Source organism: Periplaneta americana, chromosome 11 (assembly GCF_040183065.1).
Source record: "Periplaneta americana isolate PAMFEO1 chromosome 11, P.americana_PAMFEO1_priV1, whole genome shotgun sequence".
Lineage (NCBI taxonomy): Eukaryota > Metazoa > Arthropoda > Insecta > Blattodea > Blattidae > Periplaneta > Periplaneta americana.
Window position 1 is genome coordinate 179,986,921 of NC_091127.1, and position 27,148 is coordinate 180,014,068.

The 27,148-nt window shown below is 33.4% G+C and overlaps 1 protein-coding gene across 1 annotated transcript in view; it reads right to left on the minus strand.

The window, feature by feature from the left end:
* Nucleotides 1-13,033: 13,033 nt before the first annotated feature.
* Rim2 (replication in mitochondria 2) overlaps nt 13,034-27,148 on the minus strand; it is a 157,414-nt gene continuing 143,299 nt past the window's right edge. The window contains exon 6 of the mRNA XM_069840598.1: nt 13,034-18,638. Within this exon, the coding sequence (XP_069696699.1) occupies nt 18,325-18,638 (314 nt within the window). The 3' untranslated portion in view covers nt 13,034-18,324. The remainder of the gene's footprint in view (nt 18,639-27,148) is intronic.

Consider the following 27,148-nt stretch of genomic DNA (forward strand, 5'->3'; position numbering starts at 1 on the left):
AGAACTCTGCAGGTGTTCAAGCTTCCACTTGGAGCACAATAATGCAGAAAAAAGAAAAGTGATCCCAGTATAATGTGTAAACTTAAAGACGAGATTAAATAAAATAATAATAATTAGAATTTACATTTCATATGATATCTTACTCTTTATAAGTGAATTGTTTATCCATTTTATAGTTACTCAATGCTATTAAATCATTAACTTAGATATTTTTTAAATTGTTGATGCTATCAGATAGAGATTTCATGCTTTTCTTTATGCAGAATGGATAGGCCTATAATTTTATTCGAGAAAAAAGGAGGATTTATTATTTCATCGAACCATTTATTAACATTATTTATGTGTGATTAGAATTACTTCTTAACATGGTTCCTACTAGCATCATGCATTACAGGCGCTATGTTCGGTCCAAGTTTGTCGAGTGTGGTGAAGTTTGATATTCACCGATGTTTGCTCTGCAGAAGGCGGCCATCATGTTTGTTAGGCCTTGTTATGAAAATATTCGCTGTCCTCCACTCCACTGCTTCATGTTTTAACCACTTGTGGATTTTAGCATATATCTTGCAATTAGTTTTTCATATGGAATAAGACTAATTTTGTTATATCTTGCTTACTGTCTCATGTTCGGACATTGCAGGACACTAGTTCCTACGGCATTTTCTAATTTTTTCCTTGACTTTTCTGACAATTAATTTTAGATTCACAAATCATTTACTTCTCTAACTATTCAATTTCCCCAGAAATTACAAAAAATGTGTATTAACTTAAAATACCTGTCTTATTTTATCCTCATGTGATTTTAAAATTTTTCCTTATTTTTTTTATTTCACAATCGATCTGCATATTCAGAATCTTACCAGACCAATGGACATCAATGACATCATGCTTCAGCAAAATAGAAACAAAACTGCTTGAGGGTTCAAGGGCTATCATGTGTGAGTTGTTATATGAGCTATGCTAGCAAGATTTTGCGAAATTTTCATGCAATTGCTCTCTCTCAAATAAAAGAGAGCACAAACAATTTATTTCTTGATCCAGTAGTAATAACTGGAATGTTTACATGTTCCATTTTGAATCTTGTGTACACTACTTTTAACACTTGAATATAATTAATTCCATTTTGAATCTTGCGTACACCGCGTACAATCCAAACATAATAGACAACATCATAAGGAAGACACAACAAAAACTTAACAAACACAAAAATACACAAAACATAACACAAACACAAGAACACAAGAAATACATCACACTAACATATGAAAACAAAAGCACACATAAGATCGCATCTTCATTCAAAAAACAGAAATACAACATAACATACAGAATAGAAAACACACTACAAAGACATCTCAATACACAAAAAACACAAATAAATACGACCACACAGGTATATACAAACTCACATGTAATAGTTGCGACAAGTTCTACATAGGACAGACAGGCAGATCATTCCAAACACGCTACAAAGAACACATTAAAGCTATAACCAGAGGACACAATACATCTACATACGCCGATCACATAACCAATACTAACCATACATAAAATAACATAAATACAGACATGGAAATCCTACACACACAACCCAAGAACCAAAAACTCAACACACTAGAACAATACGAAATATAGAAACACACTAAAACACACCCCGATCAAATCCTCAATACACAGATCAATTTCAGTACACGCACACTATTCGACTCCACACTTCAACACCTTCCAACAATAAAACACACCCTCTTAACAGGCAGAGAAGTTCGAGATGATGCCGTGATCTAGTAGGCTCTGATGATGGTGCGTGAAGCACTGAAACAGTTGTAAGCCAGACAAATATTACATATTTAACACGAGTAAGTCCACTAGTTCATCAATTAATTATAATTAATTGATTAACTAGTGGACTTACTCGTGTTAATTAGTGATCTAGTAGGCTCTGAGGATGGTGCGTGAAGCATTGAAACAGCTGTAAGCTGGACAAATCTTACATAATTAACACGAGTAAGTCCACTAGTTAATCAATTAATTGTTTACATTTTCGTTCATAAACCTTTAACTTACTTTTTTTTACATAGCGCTCATTACAAACAACAAGCAGAACACACCACCATGACAAAACAGTGCAAGTGTCATTCGTCTGCCAATTCCTGTCCTTTACGAGAACCAATCAGAATCACTGATGGCAGATGACTGACACAGCCACCACCTCTGCAAGCTGATGGATGTGCTGCTATAGCACCAATGACGTCATTGCTGAAATTCAGAACATTGTGATGCTATCTGATTGATCAGAGCTGAGATTCGGAATATACTGTATAATTATAAGCAAAATATATGTTAAAACAAACTAAAGTAAAAATACTACACAGGTAACAAATACACTACTACAGTACCTATTACTGTGTACAATAGAGTTTATGTTGAAAAACATATATAAAAATACAGTGAAACCTCTCCTTACGGATACCTCCAAGATATGGACACACCTCAAGTACGGACACATTTTTATGTCCCAACTGAAATAATATAGAAATAATGATAAATTTAACTCTCGTTTACGGACACACTCAGACACGGACATGGACAGCTGTTTAACAGTCCTAAAGCTTGCTTTACTTTCTGACTGCGGACAGAACTTGGTTTTCAAGACCTAATGTGTTACAAAAATGGAAAATTTAGTTTTGAGAACTGTACAGAAATTCCTTTACATGAAAGAAGACAAAAAAGGTCTCGTAGGCTACCACTAGCCCAGCTGGCTACCCCTTGTTAGCTGGAAGCGGGTGGATAAGCAGAGTAATAAAATTTGAGCTGCCTGATAGGTCCAAGGTTTCTGCGATAGTGAATTCGATACATGATAGGGTTAGTAGGATTATTCTCTTCACTTCAATCAGTTGTTCTGTTTCGAGAGATATGGCACCTTAATGTAAAGGTTAAGTTGAAAACTGTAAATTACAGTACTGCATAATTTTAGACGTAAAATTACATAGCACAATACTGTATTTTCCTTTTACGGTCTTATCTACTGTAGTTCAAAATTGCAAAGAATTTACTGTAGTATACTATATTTAGAATTAAACTACAGTAATACATTTCATTTAAAGCGTGAAGGGATACATAATGCATATTATAAATTTACTGTTAGATTGGGGAACCTCCCTCCCAATAAAGGACACCTCCCAGATGCAGACAGATTGTTACATCCCTTCGGTGTCCGTAAATGAGAGGTTTCACTGTACATAATAATTAAAAATTGATACAGTATTAACAATGCTATAAAATTAATAACATACACGTAAGCCACTATAGTTCATATGATGAAGAATCGGTAGAATGGAGAAGAATTATTTCTAGTACCAAGACTCAAACCAGGATTTCCAGCTTTACATGCTGACACTTATCCACTAAGCCACACTGGATTCAAGTTCCGATGCCAGATTGAATCCTTCTCATTTTAAGTTCTACCTACTGTGTTCCCCATAGTTGTTATTTTATAAAAGTGAGTCTTTCCTCTTTTTCAGTTCTATTAAGTTCTTATCAATTATAATCTTCATCTTACGATGTTTGGTGACGTATACACGTCCGTTGATGTGACATATTAATGAATTTTAAATACTATTATAGTCACAATCATACCATGGTATGATGAAGATTACATTTGTAAAGTTTCTTTCAACCCATAAGCAGTGCTGACTAGATCAGACGCTATGGACAGTACTCTATAACAGAGTCGCCAGCATGAAAGGATAATTCCAAGCCTGTGGCGTGAGACGAACTCGATAGCTCAGTGGTAGAGCGCCTGACCGGAGAACAGGAAGTCGCAGGGTCGATTCCCGTTTGAGGTTGTGAAATTTTTCTTTCATACCATGGCATGATTGTGACTATAATAGTATTTAAAATTCATCTATCAATTAATTCCTTCTTTTGTTCACTTTGTCATTAGGATCCTCCTTTGCTTTTCTAGTTGTTTCACTTCAAATTCAACTTTCCCTTCTCTGCCTGTTTACTCATCTCTTCACTTTTCACCTTTTTCAAGAAGTAGTCTTCGTAATGTTTTCTTGCATCTCTCACATAACCCAACATCTACTTGTTAATGTTCATTTTTTCTATTCCACCTGACTTGAATTCCGTCATGGATTTGTCACTGCGCAATTACTGTTTTTTTCATGCAAGTTTTCAATCAGCAATGATTTGTTGACTGAAAAACCCCCTTCAGCAGTTACATTGCCATGGGACAGCAGAAGAGAAAATTTTTATTACTTCCCAAAGATGGTTGAAGTCAAGACCTGTTTCAATAGACTGCTCACAAATGCGGAATATGTTTTGAAGCTGAGTCTTCTTAAGATTGCTAAAGAAAATATATCTCTTTTTAATGCTTTCTGTACAAACATCATTTATGAGGATGGCACTATGAAGTTCCTCTAAAACGAAACAAAATCTTTTCTGTCCAAGTTTTGATGAATGCTGAGCTGGGTGACGTACGGATCCAATGAAGAGAGACCTCTCACAGTCTTGTACTTTAAAGGGCTTCTTTCTTGAATCACCAGTTAAGACACAGCAGCACTCATTAAGAAACTCCACTTTTTGTTATTCATTTATAGTGTGTTCCATTTGACCAAGCAAATGCTATGCTTCAAATTTTATGTCTATTTCTTTGTTCAGAATCAATTTTTTTTTTTTATTTTTTTACATAAACTAACAATAAATTTACTCCTCAACATTTCAAAGCTCAGGTTTCACACAACGAGTTATGAGATCTTTGAGCAGTTTCTCTACAGACCCAAAGAGGTATGGAGTCATTGGTTAGATCAGTGGTCGTCAGCACTCGCTGAAATGTGCAAAGGGTATGCAGTGCTGTCCCGTGTGCACTGTTGTGTAACAGGGAGAGATGAGAGCATACCCGCTACCAGCTATACTGCGTTTTCCGCGGGTAATAGAGACTAGCCCCAGCATGCTCTGTGCTGACGACCCCTGGTTTAGATGTTTGGAAACACTGCAAAAAAGATACACTCATCACCAATTGTCTTACAAAAATTGAGTTTACACTTTGCAGACGGATCCTCTACTGCTTCCTTAAGAACTGCTACAGGATTTGTAGCAGGAAGATTGCTTTTTCTTATTTAGTCCACATTGGATTAATAGTTACTTATGTATTAAAGGAAGTAAGTAGTTTTTACTAGTGAAGGACGAGTTTACACCTGAGCAATAGGAAGGGCTGCAATTAAGTAGTCTGAGGCTAGCAAATTCTACTTAACTCACGAATTGTATATAATGTTTTTTTCGACTCCCACATTTTACGCAATAAAAACATATTTCTTAATTTTACATGATTTAATATCAGATCTGTTGGGAGATCGTCCAGTTTTGAGTGTTCTTGTATTTGTTGCTATGTTACTGTTGAAAGAAATATATTTTCACTTACTTCCTTAGAGCAGCAATGTAACTTAATCCCATCGTCAATAGCAACCAACACTACCACAGTAAAATCCATTTACTTCCCTAAAAACAAGCTAATAACAATATACTTACACACCATGAAATACGGAAAGGCCTCTCAGGTCTCTAAGATATTATAATGGATGGATGAGAACACTGTTTCGACTCAAACAACAAAGATTGAATTGAAAAAAGACTTCAGCAGCGTTTGTCCTCTCGAGCACTATTTTACTCACATGTTGAGAACACCAAATGTCATTAAAAGAGCACCAGGTTGAGAATGCCTGGACCAAACCAAGCCAAAATAATTTAATCGTTTCTATAACAGATAACTGCTGTATCAACTGTAAGTCAGTGCATGCAATAGCAGCTCAATGCTTGAGTCATTATAAAGAGTCTAGATTTTACCAGAGATGTCTGCACTATTCAAACAATAGCACGTTTAAAATATATGAGTATTGCATATAGGCCTATTATTATTAGAGTCATCATTTGCTTTATCACTTTTTTGACATATCTCAAACTTTAAAGAATTTATAATTATTAAAACACGTAATCTGATATGAGTTATAGATCAACATATTTCTCCTTACCTGAAAAAGCTCCATAATTCAAGTTCTTGTATGTAGATGTTTGACAAAGATATAAACCTTAGACATAAGTCTAACTGCAACCAGTGGCAAAGCTAGACATTCTTTCACCAAGGCAAAGACTTAGTTGGGTGCCCATTATAATGCTATGGCCTTTTTGTCGTAATTGTAATAAAATGAATAGGACACAAGTTAAAAAATATTAAATTGACTGTTAAGCACAGAAAAAGTAAAACTACAGTAAAAAACTACAAATGATTTTGTTATCAACTCATCATAATGAAGCTTAGAGGTTAGTTTATATTCTGTAGTGATAATGCTTAAATTAGTAATTTGCTGTTTGACCTATTATCAGTGGTATGGAATGCACCGGAATGACATTCTGGAAAATAAAGATTTGCTTTTATTATTACAAGTATTGGCCAACATCAAATTTATCATGCCATCAAAAGGGAGTATGTTACATGGCGATAAAAATTTTCAATAGTCTTCCTGAAGACATAAGGGATCATACCAAAACACTGCATTATTTGAGGTAAAACTAAAAAATTACTTAATATCTCACACTTTCTATTCTGTAGATGAATTCTTGACATTTCACAGTACTGTATAAATATTTTAATACTATTATGGTAAACAAATTGCATTGTATAATATGTTATTGTTATTAAGCTATTAATTCTGTTCATATTTCATATTTGCATTTTTATATGTTAAACATAAGAATTGGACATGTTCTTTATTCTATGCTATGAAGTAAATGTAAGAATATTATGGAATATATCTGTCTGTCTATTATTAACTATTATTATTCTGCAGCTGAGTAACGAAATAGACATGGTCCATCCGAAAGAATAAATCAAGACACCCTTAGAAAAATTGCATTTTAAATTAATATCAAGGAAAATTAGGAAACTTACCAGAAACTTATGACTTTTTGTTGTTGTTTTCTAATGCCAGGCATTTGACAATAAAGTCATTTGACCTCTTGCACTCCAATATTTTATTATGACTTTTTGTAAATATTTTTATTCAATTACACTACACCCTATTATGCTACGAACATAGGTATGTTTTTCATTTAAAGAAAATGAAACTGGCATTGTAAGAAAACTTCTGAGAGCTTTTCTTATATTGAAAATAGTATCTGTAGATGAAAAAAGGGAGTTTTGCAGGTGTAGTCTTTTTCATTTCCAGTTCTAGAATGAGTTTACTCTAACAAAATCTTCTATTAATGTTTTCTGCCCAAAAGCAAGTCCTTTATTGAAAACCCCCAGAATTCTCAAATCTCTTTTTTTCTTCTTTATGTATAGATTTCATAATTCATTGGCATATGCTTTCTGCTCTTCTGTCGACAATGAATCCAATTGAGCACCATGTAGAAAACCGAACTTAGAATTAAGTTTTTCTATTCCTTTAAACCAGTTTAGTTCAGAAATAATTCTGTCTATTATTTACAAAAGTGACTGAGAGTTGAGGTCTCTCACCTTCACTCTCTTGATCAAATATTATTTTCCGTTTTCACTGTCCAATATGTCTGAAGTCTAGATCCTAAACTATATTTTCAGCAATATTCTTGTCCTCACTGATTTCCTTGGTTGACTTTAACAAGAAGTTCGTAAGATCATGAATATGTTTGACAGAGAGATCGATTGTAATATTTTGTTTTTGAAAAAGTTTACTGACACAATTGATAACACTTACTACCAGTACTTTATACCAGAATGGATTCGGAACACCTCAAAATATGTGCTTCATTGGCCGACCATGATAATATCTTTGAAAAATATTGGAGTGCAAGAGGTCAGATGACTTTATTGTCAAATGCCTGGCATTAGAAAACAACAACAACTTTACACCAGAAACAATACATAATGATGAACTCAAATTCCTGTATGATTTTCAAAAATGAGGCAGCGTCAGTCTTTGTTATTGCATTTGTTGAGCTGATTGTTAGAATACTTATTGCATTTCTGATTTATTAATACATGTAAACATCTCTCTTACAGCTTCAAGTTTTGTTGACTATCTGGTATTAGATTGTGATTTGAGCATACAAGTTAGCCTACATATTTTTGTAATATTTCCCATCTGAAAGTGGAAGCAACAAAAAATAATATTATGCCATTCAGGAGGTATACCAAACAATGTTGCAGAATTAGATGATGCATTAGTAGCATGTATTCCTGGTTTTCTGAAGTATAAAATGTGCTAGATTCTTTTCTATAAGCACTAGTGATTGAAAACCTTAGTAATTCCCAGCCATATTTTCACTATTATCATACAATAACTGCTCTCTACAGTTTTTGATATCTGAACTATCTCTTCGTAGTTTTTGCATGGAATTAATTCAAGTACAACAAGGCCGATCTTCTTACTTATGGTAAAAAAAAGTCGATAAAACTCTCAATAATATTTTTAAAGACATATTCGTCAACTTTCACGTTATCTAATAACTTGGAGATATATGTTCTAAATGACTTCTATCAGTGTAAAATCAAACATTCATTCATTCATAGTGTTCTGCCCAAGGACAAGTCTTTCACTACAAACCCAGCATTCTCCAATCTTTTCTATTTTCTGTCTTCCTCTTCATCTCAGCATATGATCCATGTATGATCCATCATCTGAAATCTTCTTCTGCAACATTTTTTTTTACGTTCACCATTCCTTCCAGTGCATCCTACAGTAGACAATTTCTTCTTAGCCAGAAAGCCATCCAAATTCCCTTTTCTTTTCCTGATTAGTTTCAGCATTATTCTTTCTTTATCCACTCTTTCTAGCAGAGCTTCGTTTCTTATTCTGTCTGTCCATTTCACATGCACCATTCTTTCCCATATCCACATTCCAAATGCTACTACATTTTTTCCACATGTATTTCAAAAAGCATCATTTGTATATCAGATAAGTCAGATGTATTTTAGAAAATATAATTTGTATTATCAGTTTAATCAAGTGTATTTCAGATTAACTGCATAATGAAATAACATTTTTAATAAAGGCACAGATTTCTTAACACACTGATGTTTAAAATTTGTCCAGCTGGCACTTCCAAATATCTTTTTAATAATAACATCCCATCCGAGAAAAACAAAGAAACTTCAGATTTCATAAAATTACTGTATTGTAATACCTGGTACTTTTGTGATCCAATGATACTGGTGGTATCTGAAATACATCCGGAAAAAGTGTATGTAGGGATTATATTACAAAGTGTTGCCATGTAAATCATTTTATTTATATTGTGTGATAGTGTATATCATTAGATCTGTGACTTTCCTGCAGTTTTTAATTTATATTGCATTACACAAATTAAATGGTGATTCAAGATAACTGTGGAATATGTTGTATGTCTGTGTTACAAAAAACTGTTATAAGATTGGATTCAAACTTCTGAAATGCAATTTACTTTTTCTGAAATTAAATTGATTAATCTGAAATGCAACAATTTCTGAAATAAAACTGATTAATCTGAAATATAAATGACGCTTTCTGAAATACATGTGGAAAAGATGTAGTCGTTTCTCTCCACTTCGTTGTGATGTCCATGTTTCTGCCTCCTTATAATGCCACATTTCATTTCAGAAATCCGCAGAAGATGCTTCTTTTTCTAATAAAAGCTCCCTTTACAATTGTTATCCTCCTTTTGATTTACTGGCAGCAGCTCGTGTTACTACTTACAGTGCACCTTAAGTATTTGAAGCTATCCACTTGTACCACTGTGTCATTTCGAATTCGCAAGTTTAACCTTCTTTACATTTGGGTTTTAAAGGGTAGTCTTAGAATAAAACTTGTTTTTGTCAGCATGATTTACATAATCAATACCAATCAGTACTTTACAATGCTGTATGCCTCTCTAACTCCGAACTTTTTCTTTACTTGGTTATTTAATGACGCTATATCAACTACTAGGTTATTTAGCATTTATGGAATTGGTGATAGTGAGATGAGGCCGAGGATTCGACATAATTACCTGACATTCGCCTTACTGTTAGGGAAAACCTCGGAAAAAGTCCAATCAGGTAACAACACTATGTAACAAATTTTAATGTTTTGTTTGTTTCTGGGTTTTAAGTATTATTTTCTAATAGATTATGTCTGGAAAGGGTAGTCAATGTTAATTATTCCCCCCCAAACTTTGGTTTTATGATTGAGACATTGATTTTTTAGATATATTTATACCAATATTTATTTTAATTTCTTAGATGTCCTATTTTTATTACTTTCAGATAGATCCAGTGCTGAGTGTGTTAGAACTAACATACAGACTTGTGCATTAATATACACTACCCAGATTAATTTATATTTAAAAGATGGCATCTAACGGATATAAGCATCCAGTAGATGCAATGTTCGTGGCCCATTTATCAAACTAAGAACAAAAAAGTGCTCCATTAAAGCACCTTCCATAATGTGTGAGGCCTACAAGGCATATTTTGGAATGCCAGTTGGGGATAAAACAATTCGTTAAGTTCTTGATAAGGAATTGACAGCTTTCAAGTACCTACCTTACCAGTCTGTCCCCTTCAGCTATCTGAGGCAAAGATCAGAGCCGGTATCTCTTCGTTGGACCACAGATAAGAAGATTATGGAAAGCAAAGAATTCCCAAATATGCTTTCTAGGAAGGAGAAAGCAGTTTGGAATAATTTGTTGCAGTGGTTCGGGGTTTCCTGGCAATCATAAGGACGAAAATTACGTGCAGTTGGTTGAAGAAGTATTGCATAATGGGATGCAGGATGTCCCTCTAAGTTAATATCCTGGCTGCTCACCTTGGTCAATTCAAGGGGAATATGGGAGCATATTTGGAGGAGTAAGATGAGCGTTTCCACTGGGATATAATGGACTTTGAACATTGCTACCAAGGACAGTACAATGAGAACATGATAGGAGACATTTGGGGGTTAATTCGTGAAAGTAATGTATATGAACGTAAATCTCGAAAAACCACTCATCTCTAATGTAATGTATTGGTTTTTGTATAAGTTGAGTGCAATTACGTTTTAATTTTGATTCACATGTTGTTTTTCTGACATTAATCACTTATCTTACAGTCGAATTTCAAAAAACCATTGTCCTGGCCACAAAACCAAAGTTTGAGATGAATAGTACACACCTTCTATACTTTTTAGGCATAAACAATTGGAAAATGTCACTCATTACCCAGAAACAAAAATCATGTTGTTGTTTTCTAATGCCAGGCATTTGACTAAAGTCATTTGACCTCTTGCACTCCAATATTTTTTCAAAGATATTGTCATGGTTAGCCACTGACGCACAGATTTTGAGATGTTCTGAATCCATTTCTTGATTTGAGTTGCACAATGGACAGTTAGGAGACTGATATATTCCAATTCTATGCAGATGCTTGGCCAAACAGTCATGGCCTGTTGCCAATTTAAATGCAGCTACAGACGATTTGCGTGGTAAATCGGGAATCAACTGTGGATTATGATGCAGTGTTTTCCATTTTTTCCCTTGAGATTGTGTTATCAAATTTTGTTTGTTGAAGTCTGAGTATGTAGATTTAATAAATCTTTTCACAGAGGAATACGTAGATTTAGTAACAGGTCTGTAAGTAGCAGTGCTGCCCTTCTTTGCTAATGCATCTGCATTCTCGTTTCCCAGGATTCCACAATGGGATGGTATCCATTGGAATACAATTTTTTTATTGAGTGTTATTAGTTGAGAGAGCATTTTATTTATTTCTGCTATTTGAGATGAAGGTGTGTGTCTAGAGACTATTGATAGAATAGCTGCTTTGGAGTCCGACAATATAACTGCATTTTTAAATTTATTGATGTGGCAGAGAAGATTCCTGAGACTTTCACTTATTGCAGTGATTTCTCCATCAAAACTTGTTGTTCCATATCCAAGAGATCTATAAAGTGAGAAGAGACAGCACGTAACACCTGCACCGGCACCTTGTTCCCTGGAGATCAAGGATCCATCGGTGTATAAATGAAGCCAATTTTGTGGAGGGTACCTAATATTAATTCTCTCTAAAGACAATTGTTTCATTATTTCAGTGTTTATTTCTGATTTCAGTATTTCTTGTGTTAAATTTAGATTATACTCTGTATTTAATAGTGTTAAAGGGTTTGGTTTAATTTGTAAGTTTCCTTTTAAATTCGGGACGTTGATTTTCTGTTTTAATTCTTGAACCATGGATATGAAACTTTTTTGAGTTTTCAATCTACGGAGAGGACTGTATGAATGCCAATTGTTTCCTGGTAATCTGATAAGTTTTTCATATTGAATCAGTGCTTTTTCTTCTGTTGTCATTTTGATGCTGTTAATATTAGTGAGGAATCTCATAGAATCTATTGGAGTTGTTTTGATTCCACCAGTGATGAGCCTGAGAGCTTGGTTTTGAACACGTTCTATTTCGTTTATGAAAGGTGAAGTAATTAAAATTTCTCCACAGTACGTCAGCACTGGCTGTATAAACATTTTGTATGTAGTGTTCAAAGTATTTCTAGAGCAACCCCTTTCTTTCCTGCACAAAAATCATATTACATAGTGAATCAGCCCAAGTGGAAATCGAACAAATGCCAGAGCATCCAAACTTCAATATAGATAAGTAGTAATACCAAGTTATAAGTTTATTATTCGAACTCTCAGTGATTAGCTTTTTGGTTACAATAGTTGATGATTTTTTTCCATAATTTACTCGAACTTTCTTATTTTATCTCTAATAATCAGAGAAAGTCCGAATAAATTATATTTTTCCCTAGAAAAAAAAAAAACTAAACTAAATAAATAACGTAAAAGTACCGGTATTACAGGACATGCAGACACACTGAGTAGCAGGAGGTTAAGGATCCCAATATAAATAATGAAAATCTGTTGCAAATATCATGCTCTTGTATGATTACTAACTCTAATAAAATGAATGCATGAAAATATTCATAAGCATAGCTAAATATAACAAATACGTTTGACGTATTGGATACGAAATTAATATTAAAAAAAAAATGAAGACACTACATTTCAGATTAAAAAACTGGCATTCAGGCTTTAAAATTTATTCTGTTTATTTCAAAACTGGTTCTTACAGCGTTATTTATAATACAACTATATTATAACATCACATTCCCTGAAACACAATTTACATTCACTTCACGGATGTTTACACATCTCTATTAAATATATATTCAGTCTTTCTAATATAATAATATCGGTTTAATAGTGCAACTGTGAATGCTAGGAATGCACTAATTGAATGCACAGAAATTGCTTCATAAAATATATTTACAATGTGTATACTTTGACTTAAAGTAAACATGAAAGATTGATTATATTCTATGATGTTGTAACAACAAATTGAAATGTAATTAACAAAATGTTTTTGAAAGAAAAGTGTGGCACTTTCACTGAACTGTTTCGATAACTTTGCTGAAAGTACAAACAAGTATGCAGTGTGCTTCATATATATATATTTTGATTTTAAATATTCAACAATCAATATAAAAATATATATTCAATCTTCAGTAAAATTTTGAAATAATTCAATATTTGCAATTTCTTGTGCAGAACCAAAATTATACATTCTGAGGCTTTCATTACAGAGATCTGAGACTTGGAAGAATAACTTCTTGGAATTTATAGCTCAATTATGACGATCTGTAATATTTTGGGATTTGAAGTACTGAAAGATTAGATGTTTTGTACTGTGGTATTATTTTTTTTTTAATTTCCACAATGTAAAATAAATATTTTAAGAAAGTAAAATAACCCAGAAAATATTTAAAAATTGAGCGGCAGAATAACATAGTAAATTAAGTAGTCTTGTAAATTATGCAAATTCCTTAGGTCATCCAAACAATTGGCTAGTGTAGCAAAGTTTCAGGAAATAAAGTGCTCAAAATTCTTAATGAAAGCCTTCAAATAACAATCATCATATCATCATAATAATGTTCTTACGTAAAACTGCAACAGAGAATGTTACAATTATATATAAGATTTTTAATCACACTGTAATTTGTGCAGTCTAGCTTGTATGTGAAATCATGGAAAATAAAATCAAAATGTACTTAATTTCCTACAGCTAAATTAAGAAAAATCTTGCATCAATACAAAGCTTCATAGGAATCGTAATATGACACCAAAGTTACAGATAAGCCGCAATCAATTACAGTATTATGAACATAATATTCACACCTTCCTGCATAAAAAATGTTCTCTATAAACTGACATTTGAACTAAATATTTAAAAAATATAATTTTGACGGGAAATATACTGTAACTAATATTCCTCCAAGTCCATTCATATAACAGATTTGACTACTTTAATTATCACAGAAAAATTCACACACTCTTTTCATCATCACTATCACACAGGATTCAATGAGCAACAGAGATTCGATCTCATTACCATTACAGTACAGAAAACAAGCCATCTACTCTCACAGTCATTCTCATACATTACATCTAAAAATGTACAATATTTGAGCCCCTAAAATTAAAAGTGTAGCCTCAGTCTTGTTAAATACTATTACACATATCTCTGTTGTCTATCAAAGTTATATACGTTCCCACACAATGTTTTGTTCAATTTAGCAAAGTGGTGGTACCATACATCGTTATGAAAAATCATGGATGGGCAAGTGTTCAAGCTCAACTATGAATATAAAGCATTCCAACTTCTTATCAATATCACAGGCAAATCTAATTTATTATATGTGAAATTACATTAATAAATTACGTTAATTATGACGTTATAAGTTGTCTAATGAAACTATTATTGTACAACCTTAATTTAACTCGTAGTCTTAGCCGAATTATAAGTACTGTAGATTTTTAAACGAGACAATAAAGAACCAAAAATAAATTGAATATGAATTCATTACTCCAGTTTTGATACCTGCATATTCCTACATATTAAAAGATTAGCCTATACCAAAGTTATCAGTGGATATTGTTCCTTAATTCCTGCAAATTCAAGTACTAATTATTGTTCCCTAAAACAGATAAGCAAGGTCATTTAATTATACAATTACTAGATAGATGAAGTATGCAAGACATTACAGATCCTAACTACCTGAAGTATCAAAGTATACTATGATGTATTTGTACAAATAATAATATAATATAGATAGTAGAGAACTTGACAATTTTTTTTAGATTTCAATACATGTACTTTGTCTATCCTATAGAGAATTTTTATAACATGTAATACAACGTGATTTGGGGGGGAAAAAGTCTTCAATTTATAATTTCAAAGAAATTTTAAATTCCATAAGTTAGGCCTAAATAAAAAAATATATATGGAGACAAAAGTTGTAAACATCTGTCAGTGCAAGCAATGCTTGAAACTGATTTCTTCTCTACATAAAGCAAAATGACTTCGTTCTTATTATAGTAACATAACATGAGATATACTGAATCCAATTTTAACATGGTATTTAAACATACTGTGATACTTGCTTCAAAAACAAGTGTGCAATAAGCAGGTAACACATCAAGATTTTAAAAATAACTGAACTTAAAGACAAATACGAACTATAATAAAGAGGTAAGGATAGAATAAATATTACAGATAAGCTTGCGAATATAATGTTCCATTACAGTATGAATTCATAATAAGAAACGCACTGAAACCATTCGTACTGATTATAAAATACCTGCTGAAAGAATGTAGATTAACAAGTCAAATGATAAGAAATGATAAGATATCGTGTATTATAGAGGACTACCAAAAGCGTGCCAGATGCATGTAATTTATTTGTCAACTCTCGTAAAGTATGAACAATAATTCCGTCTGGAGTCTTCAACATTTCATTATCATTATAGTGTAGAATAATTTCAAGTAATTTGTCAAAAGATTATATGGTCCACCTCAATTTAAATTAAAGTCTATTAGAGCTAATATCAACTAGAAGAAATTAACCAGATTATTTTCATGAAGCCAAATGTAAATCGTCTATATTTTCAGAAAGCAATGAAAGAATTGACATTTGAATATGACTAACAAATAAACTGTTCAATGAGTCCTGTATGATCATTATTTTTTATATTTACAAATCATTCCACAAAAGTAAAACGAAGGAATTTCGTAATCTTTATTATCTGTTGAAACTACAGTCAAAATATTTTAAGTAACTCCTACATGAAAGTGTTTTTTCTCTCATTATGGTCAATTACTAAGATAAAGTTTGATTTGCATCAATAAGGAAAATGTAGTGAAATCTAGTACATAACCCTAAAACTACTATTAATATAAAGTTGACGAATTTGCAGCCAGGTCATGCAAATCTCATTTTAGCTGTCGAATTCCATTCTAATATGCTACTGTATTTTTAATGGGCATAGAACTAATGATCCTACATTCTCATATATATAATCCTCCATACAATTGAATAGGACCTCGTAATTGTTATAAATCTATTTTTGAAATAAAAATACATAAACGCGACCCAACTAAGTCAAAGTAGGTACTTTCAAATGTGCTCATATGTAAGTAACACTTCCTATATATATATAATCAAATCTATGAAATTATATACAGATATGAATAAAAGTCCCAGTGGTGACATTTACTAAAAACTAATACAGAAAAACTATTATGAATCAAAATGATGATGGTGTGTTAAATGAAGAACTGAGAGTCCATTATAAACTGGAGTATATGGACATATTTACACATAAGAACGGTAACATTTCAGTTGAAAATATCCTTCACTATTTACTTTTAAGGGGCTTTGCAATAAGTATGTTACATATGTACACAAAAATAATAAATTTATAAATACCTGCCTTTGTACAAGAACAACACAAGATCAAAAAAAAAAAAAAAATAATAATAATAATGCTCAGTTAACTGTTACGATGTTATTCTTAACTTCAGAAACTGAATGCTGATATAGAAATACATTCAGAACCATCTACAGTATTAATGAAGAGCACATTTATTCAGATAAGTTTCATATCCCGATTATAAATTAATCCACACATAAATAAATGGTAACTCTTCATTTCAAGTAACGACAAAATTAATGTATGCAGTTTAGAAAGATAATATTTTTTCGAGTACATTCATGACGTGAAAATGCAAATAAAGGCATTAAGTTGATCTCTTTACTTACTGAAGGATTTTATCTGGTACTTAAATAAAATTATGGTAATCCACTTTACTAACAACATGGTGAACGTTAAAAGTACTTTTTGTTGCCTAAATAAACATAATTTAAGAGCTCCAAAAAAAAAAAAAAAATCCTAATTCCACCTTCAATTGTAACTGAGTTTAGAATGGATTCATACTCTTGGAAAGCCTTAGACCAGGCTTAAAGCTCCACTTGCAAGAGTATGAATCCATTCCCAACTCAGTTACGATTGGAAGTGGACTTAACGGATTTTGGATCTCCTCAATTAAACTAAAGGGAAATTATAAAGCATATACATTAAATTTGAAATAAGGAATTGAAACGAATACTATATATCTGTACCAGAGATGGTCAAAATCACGCAATTTCAAAAAAAATATGTGCAGTCTTCCTAAATACTGTATTAATTTCATATATCTTACCTAATGTATTTTTTTGCCAAAAAGTTTAAACAATATTACATGTAGCTCAGAAAATTATTCTATTTCAAGTAACTTTGCATAAATAAATTCGAGAAATAGAGGGCACTAGACAAATGCATATTGATAAATTTTTATTGCCTAATGACACCATTAAATTCTATATCAGCAACAGCTATCTGATATATTCAGATTAAAAATAAATACTGTGCTTGATTATCATAACTGAACTTAAACTAAACTACAGGAACAAATACAACAATGTGCAAAATCATCTATCAATTCTCATAGTTCAGTGAATCATGCTCAATTTGAAACTGTACGTAAAATGGCCACTAAGTTCACAGTTTCTGATTAACAAATTTTTAAATACTATGTTTAAAAACATTTCTAAGCTAAATAAAGCACTGAATCGCATTTTATTCTGTAACAATTATATGTGATTACTTAAAAAAAAATACTAGGAAATAATCAAATCTCAATACTTAAGAAAGTTTATAAAAATGATAATATAATTCAATTACAAAGGAAGAACTTCAGGAAGACGAATAATATAGGCAGAAAATTGCCACACATCAAATTACAATTATCTTTTATGCATTACGTAACAAATACAGTAAAAGGATAGGCTATGAAGATACTTTTGTAATTAATATAAACTTTTCTGGTTTGTAATAAATCGAAAATCTATAAACTGTGTATAAACTATGAGGTTCAATAGAATAATTCTGTACTTTGCAACTATTGTGTATGTATATATGTACAAATTACAACAAAAGTTATTGTGCCAACTCATGTTCTTGTGCAGGTCTATTAACTACATCATCACATCGTGTTGTACTATTTTTTGATGAAGCTACTTCCGAAGTAGTGTAGAACTCGGAGGCAGGGGAACCAAAGTACTTTGTTAATGTATACACCACAGCCTCATATGTGGCCATCATGATGGCAGTGTTAGGAATCTGGCGGATTAACTGTGTCCCAAGACCACGATAAACACCACGGTATCCTTCCTCCTGAGCTACAGTAGCCAATGTCTGCCAAAATGAGCGGTATTTGGTGCCTTCTTCTCTCAGTCTTGTGCGTGCCACTTCTGTAAAAATGAACAAAACGTTTTAAATAAAATACTGTTCTACTCACATAACTGATATCACCCATTGAGGTATGCACCTCATTTTTTCTCAGTACTGTTAACATTAAGAAAAGCTATGCCCACATAATTTAGGCATCCAATTTTCTACAAATGTCTTAGGTACAAGTAATATAAAATTGTAATATTGTATACATTGCATATGTTGATTCAAAATTTTAAGGCAACAATAAGTTAATAGAATAGTTAATAGAAGGAAATTCTATCATTATGCAATGAAATATATGAGAAAGGCGAATAGCCTGAAGATTTTACGGAGACTGTGTTCCTTCCAATACCGAAGAAAAATAATGCCAAGAAATGTAAGGAGTTCAGGACTATCAGCTTGATATTACACTAGCAAAGATTCTCCTGCGAATACTAAATCGACGATTATATTCTGAGTTGGAAGAAAAGCAGTTTGGCTTCAGAAAGGGAAAAGGTATGAGAGATTCAACTGGACTGCTATGAACAATTGGCGATACCTAGAAAAGAATAAAGAAGGGTATATAGTATTTTGGACCTAGAAAAGGCGTTTGACAGAGTTGATTGTAATAAACTGAAGGGGATCCTAAAGAAAATTGGTGTGGATTGAAGAAAGAAGGCTATTTAGTAACCTTTATATGAAACGGTCAAAGTCAGGATAGGAGAAGAAATGTCTGAAGGAAATGATATAGAGAGAGCCGTATGACAAGGATGCTCTTTATCACCAACACTGTTCAACATCTACTTGGAGGATTTAGAGAAACACTGTTTTCAGAACATGGGAGGAGTGATAGTAGGAGGAAGAAGAATAAAGTGCATAAGATTTACTGATTATATGGCGTTGTTAGCAGAAGAGGAGATTACACTAAGGGATATGCTATTGGAGCTAAATAACAGCTGTGAGCAGTATGGGATGAAGATAAATGCAAATAAGACGAAGACCTTGGTCATAGGAAGAAAAATAAAGAAGGTAAACTTACGAATTCTAAATGAGGCAGTACAGCAAGTGGACAGCTTCAAATACTTGGGGTGTACTATAAGCAGTAACATGAGCTGCTGTCAGTAAGTCAAGAGGAGGATAGCAATGGCAAAGGAAGCTTTTAATAGAAAATGGAGCATCTTCTGCAGACCTCTGGAAAAAGAACTAAGGAAGAGTCTAGTGAAGTCCTTTGTGTGGAGTGTGGCATTTATGGGACAGAAACATGGACATTACGACGAAGTGAAGAGAAGCGAATAGAAGCATTTGAAATGTGGATATGGAGAAGAATGGAATGTGTAAAGTGAACAGACAGAATAAGAAATGAAACTGTGCTGGAAAGAGAGGGTAAAGAAAAAATGATACTGGAACTGATCAGAAAGGGGAAAAGGAACTGGTTGGGTCACTGGCTGAGAAGAAAATGCCTACTGAAGGATGCACTGGAAGGAATGGTGAATGGGAGAAGAGTTTGGGGCAGAAGAAAGCAGAAAATGGGAAAGACTGGAGAAAGCTGGGTTTGCAGTGAAAGATCTGCCCTTGGGCAGAACACTATGAATGAATAATGAATGACTTAATGAATCAGACGTCTCTCTACTTTGATATGCCTGAATTTTTGTTCCAAAAATTATGGAGGAAAAGTGCGTTTATTATACGAGTAAATATGGCATCATTATTTTTTAATCACAACTACGATATGAGAATATTTATTACCGGGGATATGAAAATTCGAATTCGTAAGTGAGGCTCAATGAGTAATGTGGAAGAGAATAAAAATGTTATGTAATGGTTATTATGATGAAATAGTAATTGATTTCAGTAAAATGTTTAGAAGAGAGCTTATACTGAAGGGATAGACGATTACAAAATTGAAAGGTACAGTGTTTTTATGTATGGAAATCGAATAAATTTCATAGATTAAAGAAGAAATGAAACCGAAATTTACAATACCTGCAAATGAAAGAGTAATAGGTACAAATATTACTGCAGCAGCACAAAACCATTAAAACAGTTGTGGAAACACTAAAGGTGGGCAAATAGCAATAGAACTGTGACAAACTTTTGTTTTACATATGATAATAAATAAAAGTCAATATTACAGCTGTATGGTCACATTTATAATATTACTGTATTACTGACTTTTAGTTATACTACGGTTTACAAGAATGGGATAGAAGTGGGATGAAATAAGCAGGAAAAAAGCTTGGGAAGACAGACGAATGGAATCGACCTTCCAAAAGGAGGACATGATAAGAGGATGAGGATGAGGATGGTGGTGGTGGTGGTGGTGGTGGTGGTGGTGGTGGTGATGATGGTGATGATGATGATGATGATGATGATGATGATGATATTGAATCAATGATCACTGTAAGAATTTTGACCATAGCATTTCTCAATTTTTTTACAGTTTTTTTTCTTGCTTTCAACAGTCCATGCCATTCAAAGTGTCGGTAAAAACAAAATCAGGCAAAAAATTAAAATTTATTTATTGTTAACATACAGGTGTTGCAAAACAATTGATATGCATTTAAATTTTACACTATATAAAGAGTCACAGTTACATTACAAAGTTCAGGGTTAATTATAGTAAAACGCTATGACCTGCCAACTTAAATCTCACAAACAAAACAGGACCTCCTGCTGATCTTCACAACTTGGTCAACATCCAGCTGAAACTATCTGTCTTGAAAACATTACCTGACAGAACCGCAATGATTTGTTATCGTAATGTTGATATGGATCAAAATTAAATTTGTTATAATATTTCTTTGCTCACTTTTGTATTATTTACAGTAACTATTAGTTATATTGCATGCAGCAATACACATGTCGATACTCTTAATGTAAGCAAAGATATAACCACATTGTGTTATAGGATTGTTTAAAAAGATGTTAGTAAAGGGTCATTCAATGACATTTTGTGTACTTCTTCTATTACTGCCAAGACAAGCCAATTCAATACAGTCTTTCAATTGTAGCCAATAGTTCTGAAAATAAGAGCCTCCAAAATGTACTCATTATGAAATAAGAAAAAATGCTTTAAGCAAGTTTTTCGTTAATAACTCGTCAAGTATTTATCTCACAAGAAAGAAGGGAATTTTTTTTTTTCCACAGTGCATATCCAGACTTCTTTCAATGTACGTCCAGTTCCTAATAAAAATTAAATATATGAGCAGAAGTTTAAAACATTTTCAAAAGCAGTTTCTTTGATTCTTACCAAACTGTCCAGAGGTACTAATAATAGCCTATATTATTCTACATAGGTATTGTAAAAAATTCAGACTGGGACATACTATTTTCGGCAGTTATTAATTTTTTTATATTAATGGAAAATGAATCTACAAACTTTGTAACATGTTAGTGACATTCATAACCCATGATATAGTGTTACCATAATTGAGATACACGTGTCTTATATAGCATGTGTAATTAAACACGTCTTCTGTCACTAGACTCATTCAACTGCCACTACCGCCCCCATCACGATCATCCCAATTCGAAAGGTATTTGTTCAATTCGAATGTGTTTCACATCATATACTGTAAATTTTATACAGGGACATCACTTTATTTTTACTAACATTTTTAATATTAACTTCCCTATACCTCTGGATCAACGCCGTTTGCTACCCCCTTCCACGACTGGAGTTCGATGATACTGACGTAATATACAAACAAATCACTTTACTAGGTATAGGGGGGAAGAAAAGTAGTTCATCCATTTACGTACACTAGGAAATATTGCGCTTTTGAGTTTGATCATTTTCATTAGGTTTTGTTTAATCAAAATACAGTACAGTACAGTATTAACAATAATGTTTTTACTCACGAACTGAGTTGTCCATGTGGACGTATTCATTATGCAGTGTATATTATACTGTCTACAGCACATAAGCGTACAATATAGAGAATGAAGTTAAATTAAAAAATAATCATAATATGGATATTTAAACACATTTTTGAAAATGGTGGCCGTTCATTTCGATACAGGCTTCAGTTCTAATGTGCATATTATCGCACTATAGACTATTGTACCGAATCCCAATTACCAGTTTCGTTCTTCGTACTAGTAACTCATGTTGAAATAATTCTGTACCTACTCTATAAAAGAGTACCTTACGTACTGTAAATTCAATCTTCACTTCTGCCCGATCCGAAAATATAAAATTACTCAGATATACTATCTACTGTCCGTCCAAGTGGTTATGTCGTAGGGTCGTAGAAAGGGAGGAAATCACGAGACAGTTAATTACTTAACAAGGCCCTTTTATTTAAGTTATTTTGAACAGTTGTATAATATTACGTAGACGTTCAATTCCTAACAGAAATTAATGTTCTCAGAAAAGAGCTAAGACAGCCCAGCCACTAGCTGGCGAATAAAAGCTGGTGGGGAAAACCGGGATACGACGTAGGCAAATGGACGACAGTACCTGTGCGAAAATGATTCAATATTGAAAGATCTTTCGTCACTGGAAAACGCGAACATATTTTTGGAACGTACTGTTTACTATGACCGTAACGCTACTATGACTGTATATGCGGCCTTGGTTCTGTGTGGAGGACGGTTGAACTTCATTAGTAGAAGGGTGGGAGTGAAGTACATTAAAAAACTCAGGTACAATAAAAATTGAAGTAAAATAAAATGATGTCCCTGTACATACACTCACTTAAAACATCAATAAAAGGAATGCCTGTAACTTTATATATATATATATATATATATATATATATATATATATATATATATATATATACACACACCGAAGAGAAATAAATGTACCTAGTTTTGGTAGTGCAAATCTTGCAATTTATGTAACAATGGTTGTCATGGACATTGAGAAATGAATAAATGGGGGGGGGCGAGGCCCCCTATTAATTTTATTTGGGGGCGACGCCCCTGGCTCAAAACGTGAGGGGGCAGAAAGTGCCTTGCACCCCCCCCCCCCCAAAGTCGGCGCCTATGGTCGTGCACAATATTTTATGTTCAGATCCGATGCATTCATTGATCGATACTAACTTCGAAAAAGCTTCCGTTTATAAATAGTGGCGAAATGAATTATACAAGCTTGACGCATAAAATCTAACGGAAAGCTTTAAAAATGGTGATGTACAAAGCTGAACCGATCAGTTTATTCACTCTACCAAGATATGCAATAAAAATAAAATAGAAAATAAAAAGGAAGCAACAGGATCACGTTGAAAGCGAACTTTGGCATCTCAAAAGAGAAATATGGCAATTTTTCACGAATAATACACATAAAGTAGATTACAAAGATGTAGTTAAGATAGATGGTAGTTTAACGGCAGAAAAACTATCTCGCGACGCGCAGAATCGGATTTCAAAACATGATGTCAACAAACAGGAATGCTAAAGACACGTAACTGGGGTACTGATCTGTACGTGTGCCAGAAACACAAACATCACACTATTCTCTACCTGCGCCAAAGACAGGCTAAAGGCTGAATGCACACATAATTTACATTATACACTTTGAGGGCGTTCCTTCACCACTTCCGTTATCGTAACTACGAAGCATTAAGAGTATTAGCATTTTGTGTACAACACTGAGTCGTATATTTTTATATGCACATTATAATTTACTACGGAATATATAACTTGCACTTTTTTGTGTACAGTGAGTTATAATGTTATTAATATCAACCATGAACTTGGCGTAACCTCTTAAGCTCTTGACAAAAAAGAGACGAGGAAGTATGAAGAATGTTTTTAGTATTAAAAGATGTTGAGGACTTACAAATGAACGGAGTTATGCAATGATAGACCAACCGACAATTTGAAAAAAATGGAGAAATTTACAGAAATCTGTTGCGGACTTGATTATTTAACTCAGAAAAAATCAAGAGTGCGATATCATTCTGTTGACATTTATAAGCGAAATTCTTTTATTGCATAAAATTCATTTATTTATATTTCTTCGCAATATTAAATCAACTGCTGGTCTGTTATTAAAAATCGGTTAGCCTTTTTTTATTATTATTTGTGGTAGGTATTTTTGTATTGTGTTACAATAATTGAAGCGTCGGCTAGAACAACGTTGTAAGTTACAAAATTTTTATTCGGCGTGTTTCCGTGTAATAATGTTGTATGTCATGTTACCCTGCTATACTCTTTGGCTTGCAACTGTCCATCAATGCAGTACGTGAAATTTGTCCATTCAAAAGTTTGCTACCCCATAAGAACAACGTTGTACGTGTACACATTTTTGCTGCTCCTGTAAATTTTACCAAATGTAACATTACTTATAACGTTGTTCCAGCCGACGCTTCAATTCTTGTGTAAAATGTTTAATAAATAACCAGATTTACTTCAATGGTCAACATTTCGAAAACAGCTTTTTATCGGTTGGTCTCTTATTGCGTAACTCCGTTCAAATGTTCGTTAGATATGCCCAGGATTTAGTGCGTTTAAAATGACGAGTTATCAAATTCTTGCGTTCTCTCTCACTTAATGAATTTAAGAAATTGCTTAACACTATTCTTACAGTATTTTTGCCGCAAGTTCCAATGTTACGTATTTGACACCTTAAAACGAGGACAATGATTGCGCATTTTTAAGTCCAAAATCCTTATTTATTTGTTTATGTTTAATATTATTCAATGACGCTGTATTAACTACGAAGTTTTATAGCGTCGACTAAATTAATGATAGCGCGAAGGAATTCTGATGAGTTGAGTCCATGGATTCACCGTAGTATTACCTGACATTCGCCTTACATTTGAGGAAAATGTCCGAGAAAACCTAACCAGGTAATCAGCTCAAGCGGGATTGAAACATGTCAAGGCACAACTTCTGGGCATAAGTCTCAATCGTTACCTCAAGACTGAACAAGTGGTTCGCAAATTTTTGTAACGTTCAATTTGTGTCTATATAACATGTTACTGTGAATTTGTAATCAAAATGTGAAGCTGCGCCCACTGAATTTTATTTATGCGGAAATAACCAATATTATTAGAAACGAAATCTTCTGTATTTAATTTTACAATTTCATGTTTTTACTTATTCCATTTTGCGGGTTGGAACAAAAAAAAATCGGTACGGATTAGTGTTTTCTCCCTTCTTGTAAGAAATTCAGGCTCATTTACTTGAAATACTGTTGTGGCAAATACGAGGGGTAGTCATAAAGTTTTAATTATCACCTCGAAAAAATGAAGCTGCGACCATGAAACTTTGTGATGGTGTTAGTCCTTTTCTACATATTCACCCTTCAAAGCGACACATTTTTCCCAACGATGGATGATTTTACGAAGGCCTTGGTTGTAGAAGTCTGCATTTTGGCTGTTCAGGAAACGTTCCACCTCAAAAATCACCTCGTCGTCATTCTGGAAATTCCTGTCACGCAATGGTTTCTTCATCCGAGGAAAGAGAAAGAAGTCACTGGGTGCCATATCAGGAGAATACGGGAGGTGGAAACACGTGGATTCACCGCCGCCGAAAAAGGCGAAGACCCAACCATCATCAGGCAAGGTGATGCTGAGTGTTTTTTGGGACATCCAAGGTATGGTGCTGACAGATTATGCTCAGAAGGGGCAAACCATCACAGGAGCATACTACCGAATACTCCTGACGAGGTTACGGGAGGCTATCAAGACGAAGCGTCGCGGGAAGCTGTCCAAGGGGGGTCCTTTTGCTTCATGACAACGCCCCAGCTCATTCTGCACAGGACACAGTCACACATGCTGCTTCTTTAGGCTATCAAATTTTGCCTCGTAAACATACTGTACGGGGTCCTATAATTTTCTTCCTACCATACTTCGATACTGTCGGTGTGAGAAATAAGAAAGCTCGTCATTACATACAGTAATTAATATCTAACATGCGGAAGAAGTGGCTCAGAAAATTGTATAGAATGAGCGGCATTTTCACCAGGCCATATAACTTACATCTTGATTGCACAACTTTTAACACTATACCATCATCAGTTCTGATGATGGCCAATAGCAGGTTGAAACATGTTAACAGGGTAATATAAAATTTAACATAAGACAAAAAAAAACTTTTTCCGAACAAATATACGTTAAATCCGACCTTGGGAAAGACTAAAGACATACCGTAATAAACTAACTGCAAGCCACAGAATATTTTCATGTAACCGTTGTTAGGAAAGGGAAGATCGAAATGAAAGTCTTGCTGTTTTAACAATAAAATTACTAAAATGAGGCTATAAGCACTGAAATATTAATTCATTTATAGTTTTCCGCTATGGGCTGGTCCTTCACTGAAAACCCAGTATTCTCCAATCTCCTCTCTTTCCCGCCTTCCTTTTAGTCTCAGCATACGATCCATGAATCTTAAAGTCTATCATTTGATATTTTTTGCGAACTTTTTCCTTCCCATTCAGCATTCCTTTCAATGCAACCTTCAATAGGCAGCTTCTTCTTAGCCATTGACTCAGACAATTTCTTTTTCTCTTCCTGATCAATTTCAGCACTTTTCTTCACTCACTCTTTCTAGCACAGCTCCATTTCTTATTCTCTCTGTCCATTTCACACGTTCC